Source organism: Helicoverpa zea, chromosome 22, assembly GCF_022581195.2.
Source record: "Helicoverpa zea isolate HzStark_Cry1AcR chromosome 22, ilHelZeax1.1, whole genome shotgun sequence".
In the NCBI taxonomy this organism is placed as follows: Eukaryota; Metazoa; Arthropoda; class Insecta; order Lepidoptera; family Noctuidae; genus Helicoverpa; species Helicoverpa zea.
The window spans coordinates 8,770,851-8,780,394 of NC_061473.1; the positions used below are offsets into that span (position 1 = coordinate 8,770,851).

Here is a 9,544-nt window from a genome sequence, read left to right on the forward strand (position 1 = left end):
CCCGATAACCCCTTGGTCAGACTGTAGACTGGCGTCAGACTTACTGGTCTGACTACCCGTACCTAACGACTGCCAAGGATGTTCAATGAAGTTGATCATGTTGGTACATTCCGACTTAAATAGGTGTCTAACTACATATGTAATATAATTCAAAGTCCATTGTTCTCATCATTCAACAGAGAGCAAAGTCATGCTTATTTATATAATATTTCTACTTCTATCGTGTCGTCATTTCGTATCTGCCTATTAATTTGTTGTCATCACGGTCACGCCACCTACTAATCATTATTGACAAGAAAAACATTTAATTCTATAAATCTTTGTATCCTCACCTCAACTAGCTGTTTCCCCACGGTTTATTTCGCGTTCCGGTGAAACTTGACCTCGTACCCGGATAAAATATAGCCCATGTTTACTGAGAGTCAGTCTAGCTTCTGAATAGTGAAAGAATTTTTGAAATCGGTTCAGTAGTTTCGGAGCCTTGAGGGAACAAATAGACATAAAAATGTAAGTGTTCATTGAAACAAATTAAATACATAATTGTATAGATTTTATTCCTACGTAACAATATCTTTATTGTTTTAATTTCTTCTGCAGTTGTAAAAGAGGAGCGTTCTTAGTTTTTCTCTTTTCTTTCTTCAGTTGGCCAGATTCTATCGCCTTTTTCATGACCTGCAGAAAACATGTTCAAAATATAAATTAATAAGGGATGTATTTCTTTCTATAAACACAAGAGTTTGTATGTATGGACAGTCCGACTACAGCATGACTGTTAGGATGCAGCTGAGTATCAGTGTTTTACAAGGAGTGACTGCCTAACTAACTACTGACTCCGAAACACAGTCATTGGTGTCAAAGATGTTAGAAAGTACATACAAACTGTCCTGGAATCGAATCCACACACTCATGCTTAAGAGGTTGGTTCTTTACCCACTAGGCCACCACGACTTGTTTTTAACGTTACCAGTTGTAGCATTTACTTAAAAATTAAATATATATTTCAACTTTTCTAAGTCTGTATGTACTTTCTAAGTATATGTTGGACACCAATGGCTAATAAAAAGGTGAAGGAAAACATCTTGAGGAAACCTGAACTACATAGTCTGAAAGCACTAACCCGCATTGAGCAAGCGTGGTGATTAATGCTCAATCTTTTTCCATGTGAGAGGAGGCTGTAGCCCAGCAGTGGGACGATAAAAAGGCTGTAACAGTAACAACAGTAACAGTAACGACATACCTGCAAAGCATTTTCCTCACTGCTCTGGAAGGCAGTAACATCATTGAGTGTGGGGTACTTGAAGGAGAAGCCTCGCGGGTATATGGGCCGGGACAGCATGGCGTCTAATTGACGACGTTTGGCTTTTAATGCCTTTTCTATAGAAGAGTCCACTTGTTTTACAGGACTGGGGTGTAGAGTTAAGGAAATTGTGTGAAGGTAGAAAATGGTAGATATCGAATAGCTAGAACGATTTTGATGCAATTGGGTGCATAGTTTACAATATAATGTAATGATTTTTATTACTTCGAAATAAATAAATTGCTTTCTGCATTATAGCACAGCCGATATTGATGAAAGATGAAAACGGCTGGTAAACCAGCTCCTAACTAAAGAGAATCCCTTCCGAATCGGTTCATCCGTTCGATTTGGAGCGTTCACATACAGCGCATAAACGAATAACAATATTTTTGCATCGTGGATTAAAAAAATAGTAACCACTGGACAATTAAAAAAAAATCTGTGTTAGACAGCACATTGGAAAGGCTATGGACAGTTTTATCCGGTTGCATGACTACAAATTTCAAAAAGGATACACATCATCATCATCAATGATAATATCCATTTCCCTCGCAGCCCTCTCCTTCCATCCCTGAGCCTGGGCCGACCTTCGTTTCTTCAGTTCTAGAGCATCCAGCTCACGGGCTACCACCATCAGTTCTTTGAGAGGAGTGAGGACTGCTGACTCCACGGGGAACGTCGGAATGTCTGATGCTGGGGACAATAATTGTGGTTTTTAGTAAAGTCTAAAATAAGTTGATGAGTATGAAGTTCGATGATTGGTTGTGAAAGAGATAATTTTTTTGCTAAAATAATTCTACACCAAGATATTTCTGATTGATATAGTGAAGTAAGAAAGAAGAAGGATGGATTTGGCCAAAAGAGGAGTTTCTCCATTAAGTTGATGGCTGTATGTATAATTTAAACAATCCAACCATCTATTTAGCCATTTAACCACAAATTGAACACACTATACTATAAAAAATAATAATTTGGTCACAGGACAATTTATAGTTACCTACATGTTACCTATTTACCTCTTGGCTGTCTTCTAAGCAAATCCGCTGTGACTAAATTAAATAACCACATGGACTTCCATTGCCACACTCGAAACTCCAGACACACTCCAGTATTTCCCCTAATAAAGACCTCAAAAAGTAAAAAAACTTACTTTTATTCAAAGTCCTACACATTTTGACATAGCTATAAGCCTCGGAAGGGTCCATGATGAGTATAGTGAGTCCCTCAGCACTGGCCCTGGCTGTGCGTCCACTGCGGTGCACGTAGCCCTCCGCCGTGCGCGGGAGTGTGTAGTGGATCACGTGAGATATGTTCGGGATGTCCAGGCCTCGGGCTGCTACGTCTGTGGCTATTAGTATGCCGTGAGGGTCGTCGCGGAACCTAGTAAGAAATAAGTTAATAACTGTATTATTAAAATGATAAACGCGAAATTTTGTATTTAGGGATGTTTGTTCTTTCACGAAAATATCTCCTAAATGGATTATGACGAAAGTTGGCTGTAGTAATAACTTCTCAAACAGTATAACATATAGGACTACTATAACTTGTTTTACACCTGTGGGACGTAAATAAGGTAACTCCCCAAAATGCCCATTCTATTCTATTTATTTTAGTGTTTTTATGAAGTCAAAAACTAGAAAGTCTGATAATTGGTCTCGTTTAGGGGTATTAAGTTATCAGTTTACGAAGTTGTAGAAGTAAGAAGATATACTGGAACATAGACTTGCACAAAAAAAAAACCTGCTACTGGGACTTACCTCTCCAAATTCTTGATTCTCTGTCGTTGCGGCATGCTCGCGTGTAGCGGTAGAGGGCGACACTTGAGCAGCGTGAATAATTGTGCCAATCTGTAAATATACATATAATACGCCTCAATAGATATATAGTAACATATTATTTTAGATTTTCGTGTAACTTAAATATTTTTGATGCAAAGCTACACTTTGTTTTCGATTTTTTTAGTAATAATAATTATATTTACAAGAAAATCTTCAATTATTTACTGAAAAAGAAAAATGCTTCAAAATTTAGTATTTCTCTGGTATCAGAAAACTTGCTACATTTATTTAAAAACAAATACTCTACACTGTGGAATAAAAGCACAAACTTACCTCTTTACACTGCCTATAGAGTTACAAAACACTATGGTTCGACCAGGATGTCTCTTTATAATATAGTATAGGTATGCATCTTTATGTTCTAGAGCGCAAGTTATTCGCGACTCTGTTAGGTTCTCTGCTGTCCCTGTAAGATATAAAAAGGATGATATCCTAACTAATATTATAAATGTGAAAGTAACTCTGTCTGTCTGTCTGTCTGTCTGTCTGTCTGTCTGTCTGTCTTTTCTTCACGCCTAAACTACTGAACCGATTTGTGTGAAATTTGGTACAGACATAGTTTGGAACTTGAGAAAGGACATAGGATAGTTTTTATTTCAAAAAAAAAAAAAATTATTCCGGACATATAGCGCCATCTATTGGTCAAACCAAAAATATGCCGGAAGTCACTATTCCATGCGAACGAAGTCGCGGGCAAAAGCTAGTTAGGATATATGTATACAACTATTTTCCGCCAGCGGTTTCACCCGCGTATAATGGGAGCTACTTCGCGCACTCGGTTGTTAACATTATAATATGAATGTTCAAGTATGCAGCAATGTGTAGCAAGTGTCTTTTGATTTAGATTATTTGAAAAAATAAAACCTATTTTCGTACGATTGTCTGTTAATCTCTGGATCGGCTGCACATAATTTGAAGGGAATTCAGAAAATGCGTTAGGCAAAAAAACAATGACTCTGACATAATCAATTTCAAATAAATTCCTCTTTTCTCACAGTCGGTTAAAAACCACTTACCAGAGTTATGAGTAGTGATATCAACAACTTTGATATCAGTCATGCCGATCAATTTGACCAGTCTATTGATCTTCTGTTGAGGAGTCATCTTTTCTATCTTCCTGTTCAATATCTTGCCGTGTTTGGTCACCTGTCATATTTGAAGTCAGTTAAAAATGGGTAACGGTTATTAAAAAAAAAAACAGCCAAGTGCGAGTTGGACTCGCGCACAAAGGGTTCCGTCCCATTATTTAAAATCACGTTTGTTGTATGGGAAAAACCCCCAAAATATTTATTTTGTTCTAGTTTTCAGTATTTGTTTTTATAGCGGCAACAGAAATACATATCATATCATGTGTGAAAATTTCAGCTCTCTAACTATCACGGTTCATGAGATACAGCCTGATGACAGACGGACGGACGGACAGAGGAGTGAAAACAATAGGGTCCCGTTTTACCCTTTGGGTACGGAACCCTAAAAACAGATGAGCTGAAGAACTTAGCATTTCATTATTGTTTCCGGCGAGGCTGCGGGTTTATTCGAAACAGTTAACGCGGCTATGGTACACAAAGACCATTAATGGGTTGCCTTGTATGTGCCATCAATCTAAATCCAAGATGGCGGCAAAAATGCATGATGGCGGATCAATATGTTTTATAATAAACCAATTTGCATATAGTGATAATTATGGTGATGTTCTATCACCAAAAAAGGGGTATTTATTACCTTCTTCCCCTTCATATGCGAGGGCAGGTCATGTACCATAGTGAGGGTTGCGGAGAACACAAAATTCTGTCTAGCGGCGCGGCGTTCTTCGTCAACGTTCAGTCGCTCTAGTAAAGGAGTTAGCTCTTCAAAATGGCCGCGCTCTATCATGCGGTCTGTTTCGTCTATTGCTAGGAACCTGGAAAAAAGGGATCTAGATTAGCTTCATATGTTAAATTTAATAAAAAGGCTTTACCTACGTCAAAGTGAACTTTTTTCTGTACCCAGGTAAAACAACTTGACTCCACTTTATTCATCAGTTTGGTATAAAAAAGATTGTGGTGGTATGACAGCAGAGAGTAAAGCTCATCATACCTCGCAGTAAAGGGAAGATCCTCCGACCGGACAGGAGTTTTGTCCGGTGGGCTACTGCCCGACAGTTGTTGTCGGGGTGATCTATCTGTGTTCACTGTGCGCGTGAACACTGCATGTGCGATGCAGGATAGTTGTTGAAAGTTGCGTCGACGAATGTGTAGATGGCGGTGTTGTCAGTTGTAGTACCGCTACATCAAGATCATAAAGAGGATTTTTTTTTGTTTGTACCCCAAAATTTCCAAAATTATTGAAACGTTTTGAAAAATTCTTTCGATATAACACTATTCCCAGGTGACAGGCTACATTTGGTTCCAGGTGTGTGAACTCTCAAAACTATACCATAGACAACCTATAAAAAGATACATGCTGAGGCTAAACTAATGACTTACTTGACAGAGTCCAGCTGCTGCAGATGCGGCTGGCCCTGGGTGATGAGCTCCCACAGGCGGCCGGGAGTCGCCACCACCACCTCGGGCCCGCAGCGGAGCACCCGCTCCTGTTTCACGGCTGCCATGCCGCCTACTATCGTTGCTACTCTTATACCTGACCGGAAAAAGAAAGGTTGTATGTTTTTAATGTGCAAAAAATGCACGCGTTTGAATCCGAGGATACCGTTATTTTTTGACAATTAATGTATACTATATTTGTTACCGTTTTAATTAATGTTTTGCTAGCAGTTCCTCGCGGTTGCCTATGTGAATCTGGGAAGACAAACCATTCTATTTTTGAAAAAATTAACAAATCCAGATTCACATTTTTTCATCACATTACATATGTACATCCACCTATACATACAAACCTTTCCACTTTATTAATAATAGCTACTTCTCCCGATTTACACCGCATCTCGAGAAAACTGCTTCCCTTACTCGGATAGAATACCCTGTAGCAGTGTAGCTTCCTATCTTTCTTTTGGATTTTCTAGTAATTATTAGTAAAGAAGTATAGATTTTCTCTCAAAACATAGAGACCTAGTAAACAATTTTATATGTATAACCCTATTTAGAACAAATAAACATTCCTGATTTCCATTATAATCTCATTACATACCTGTATATTTAGCTGCAGCTATCAAATGCCTACTGATCTGTATAGCAAGTTCCCTGGTAGGCGTGAGTATTAGCGCGAACAACGGCTTGCCGGTCCTCACTGACACGTGTCCCGGGATTTCTATGTTATCTACCACTTTCACGCAGCCTATACCTGAAAATAAATAGTTTAAGAAAGTTAGAAGTTAGAAAAAAAATTGCCTACAGCTAATTGGGTAACTTTTGACCCTCCTCTGTAAATTAGGACTTCAAATAGTATCATCATCATCATCATCTCAGCCATAGGACGTCCACTGCTAAACATAGGCCTCCCCCTTAGATCTCCACGGATACCAAATAGTATATTATGTATGAAACTTTGACTATCTTTGTGCAAAACATTTTCAGTAGTCTTGGCGTGAAAGAGCATCAGACTTAGTTTCGCATTTTTAATATTATTAAATTCGTCTAAAATACGTATAAAATAAGTTAAATTGAAGCAATAATCTAAAATTGACCTTAGTTGCTTACCTTGTTCATTTTCATTTCCTTCATCGGGAACATCACTATTTTCTTCAATTTCTTCATCATCCACCTCAGCTTCATCATCATCATCATCATCTGCTTCTAAATCTTCCTCACTCTCTTCATCATCTACGTCACTTTCTTGATCATCATTTTCATCACTCTCAACTTCCCCTTCAATTTCATCATCCCCACTAGCATTTTCATCATCATCATCATCATCGCTAGTTTCAGCCAAATCATCAGAATCCAACATATCTGACAGATGAATATAATTCTCATCATCATCGCTGTCATTTCCTTCGTCAGCAGAATTCTCTCTTTTTCTCACCGGTACTTCTATTTCTTCTAAATAATCATCATCTGTGTAATTGTCTTGCTTTGGTTTTGTAAGTTCAGATTCATCATTACTCTCAACTCCACTGCTGTAGCCATCTTCAGAAGATTCTTTATCTTTACCTTTGGGTGGTACTACTTCTTTCACTTCTTTCTTTTTGTCATTGAATCTTTTCCTATCTTTCCTCTTAAATCTTTGTTTCTTGTCATCTTTTGGTTCAGGATTTGTTTTCTTAGCGGATGATTTTTTGAATGGTATGTCATAGATATCAAGGTTTTTGAGTTCAGCTTTTTCTTTTAGTTTGAGGATTCCAGATAGGATTGGTAGACCGAAAGCTAATGTTTTACCACTACCGGTTTCTGCTGCACCGAGGATATCTCTTCGTCCTGTTGAAAGTAAATAGGTATTTACAATTAATTGGTATTTTCTTGAATTTTCATAGTTTGACAAATCTTTAATCTCTTACTTAACATATTAATTGAATCTTTTATATTCATTACGGATTATTTTGTTGAAGGATACTCATAGGTTTTGAAATATGAAAAGACTGAATTACAAAAAAAAAACCTAAAATAATTCTTAAGACTAGAAAGACCAAGGCAGTCAAATTGACGGTAAGGCAATTTCATTGTTAAATATTTCACAAACTATTTCTTTGTTTCTTTTCATATTTTATGTTTTTTTCTAATTTGCTACTGTTTAGCTAAATCTACATTAAAAAAAAAATTACATATGTATGCAATCGCATTGACAGTGCGCGGCCTTATAGTTCGGCCATTCAGAGAATGCGTTCCTGACACGTCGCGATTGAACTGACGACGTAACTACATTCATTGATTATTGATATAATAATGTTGTTTTAATGCTCCTCAATTGTTAAAACGGTAAACAACCAGCAAAAATATTTTTATCGTAACTGCAACGCCATTGCAAAGTTACGTCGTCAGTTCAATCGCGACGTGTCAGGAACGCATTCTCTGAATGGCCGAACTATAGTCGGTAGAGCATGAAGCCCGGTCCTTCTAGTGTGAAATTCTACAATTTAACAAAGTTCTAGAAAACCATATTTACCATGAATAGCCGCTGGCAATGTCAACTGCTGTATTTTCGTCGGCTGTTTGAATCCCAGCTCCGTCAAAGCCCTTATTATTGGTTCCGGCAATTTAAACTCGGCCCAAGTCAGCATATCTTCTGGAGTCAACTCTGACGTAGACTGCGGTAAGTCCCCTAACTTGGCTTTCACTTTTTTGGGAACATTTTCACTACCTTTCACAGAATCGGTAGCTTTATTATTTTTGTTCTTAGATTTCTTATTTTTTGTTTTAGTTGGAGCTTGCGAGTCATTATTCTCTGTATTGTTTTTTAGTTCTGTTGTTTTCTTGTTCTTGTTTTTCTTATTTTTGTTTTTGTTCCTTTTTTGTTTACTGTTGGCTAAAGATGGTGCGGTTACGTTACATGATTCTACAATGAAACCATTGTCTAGTTTTACTTTTTTGCTCGGTACTTCTTGCGGTAAGCTTTCAGAAGATTTACGTTTCTTCTTTTCTTTTTTCTGTTCATTTTTTTCTTTCTGTGTAGGTTTCTCTGGTTTGAGTTTTTCTTTTTGTTTGTTCTGAAAAAATTAAGTATAAGTTTCATAATGTTGAAATTATGTTGGTTGGTTGGTTGGCTGTTTTTTTTATACAGTTTAAAACAATTGTTGTGCAATATTGTTCAATTCAGTTTTATTTCAGCAAAAGATTTATTAGATATTTTATAATTTAAATACCTAAGAATGATACATAACTGCAAGGCAAAGCACGTATTCTTAATGTTGTTCTCATGCAGTACGAGTAAAAGAATACAACCAATGCTTCTAGCAACCACTCAATTTTATTATAAAATCTCATTAAGATAATCCAGGGAACAGAACACGTGAGCCAGTAGAGAATTATTATAATTTTAGTACTGATCAAAAAGGTTATAACCGAAGTAAACATACCTTTTTAGACCGCTTTTCTTTATCAAAACTATAGTCTGTGCACTCTTCCAACCCCACAAATCCTTGGAATTTGTCGGTCATGGACGCGGGAAAACCATCCAGCGCCACCGACTCCCATTTCATGTTATTCAGTTTCTTACTCATTTTAATACATTTAATTCAAAATTCGTAAAAGACGTGTTATTTTGACTAAAATAACCTCAAATTACTGCGCAATGTGACTTTGACGTTGACATGACCGTTCGGAAATTGAGGTTGACAGTTGCTGTAGAATATAAATCCTATTCCTTTAGAGGTTGAGCAGAGATGAATATTATAATGAACTACATGAAAAAATAACACAGTATTCTAGTTTTCAAACAGTATTCTAGCTACTACGTCCTTGTAGAGACACGTGTAAGTATTTATGGCAGAGTGCAAGGTAAGCAAAAACGTGTGACAGCGTGAGCTATGCGAGGCACG

The 9,544-nt window shown here is 37.2% G+C and overlaps 1 protein-coding gene across 1 annotated transcript; it reads right to left on the reverse strand.

Moving 5' to 3' along the window:
* Positions 1-533: 533 nt before the first annotated feature.
* On the reverse strand, positions 534-9,323 carry LOC124641140 (DEAD-box ATP-dependent RNA helicase 13). The gene is made up of 13 exons (XM_047179131.1): positions 9,083-9,323; positions 8,173-8,713; positions 6,771-7,487; positions 6,262-6,414; positions 5,601-5,754; positions 4,858-5,035; positions 4,152-4,281; positions 3,409-3,541; positions 3,055-3,144; positions 2,448-2,677; positions 1,813-1,990; positions 1,238-1,403; positions 534-672 (listed from the first exon to the last, which is right to left on the reverse strand). The coding sequence occupies exons 1-13, from the start codon at positions 9,224-9,226 to the stop codon at positions 574-576; spliced, it is 2,913 nt and encodes a 970-aa protein (XP_047035087.1). The 5' UTR covers positions 9,227-9,323; the 3' UTR covers positions 534-573.
* Positions 9,324-9,544: the final 221 nt, after the last annotated feature.

Bases quoted from the DNA above. Each gene is read 5' to 3' on its own strand.
- LOC124641140 (XM_047179131.1), bottom strand. From the start codon at position 9,226: ATGAGTAAGAAACTGAATAACATGAAATGGGAGTCGGTGGCGCTGGAT. The intron at 5,036-5,600 runs GTAAGTCATTAG...CCTTTTTTCCAG, and splicing joins CAGCAGCTGGACTCTGTCAA to GTTCCTAGCAATAGACGAAA. The intron at 1,991-2,447 runs GTAAGTTTTTTT...TATTGTCCCCAG, and splicing joins GTGTAGGACTTTGAATAAAA to CATCAGACATTCCGACGTTC.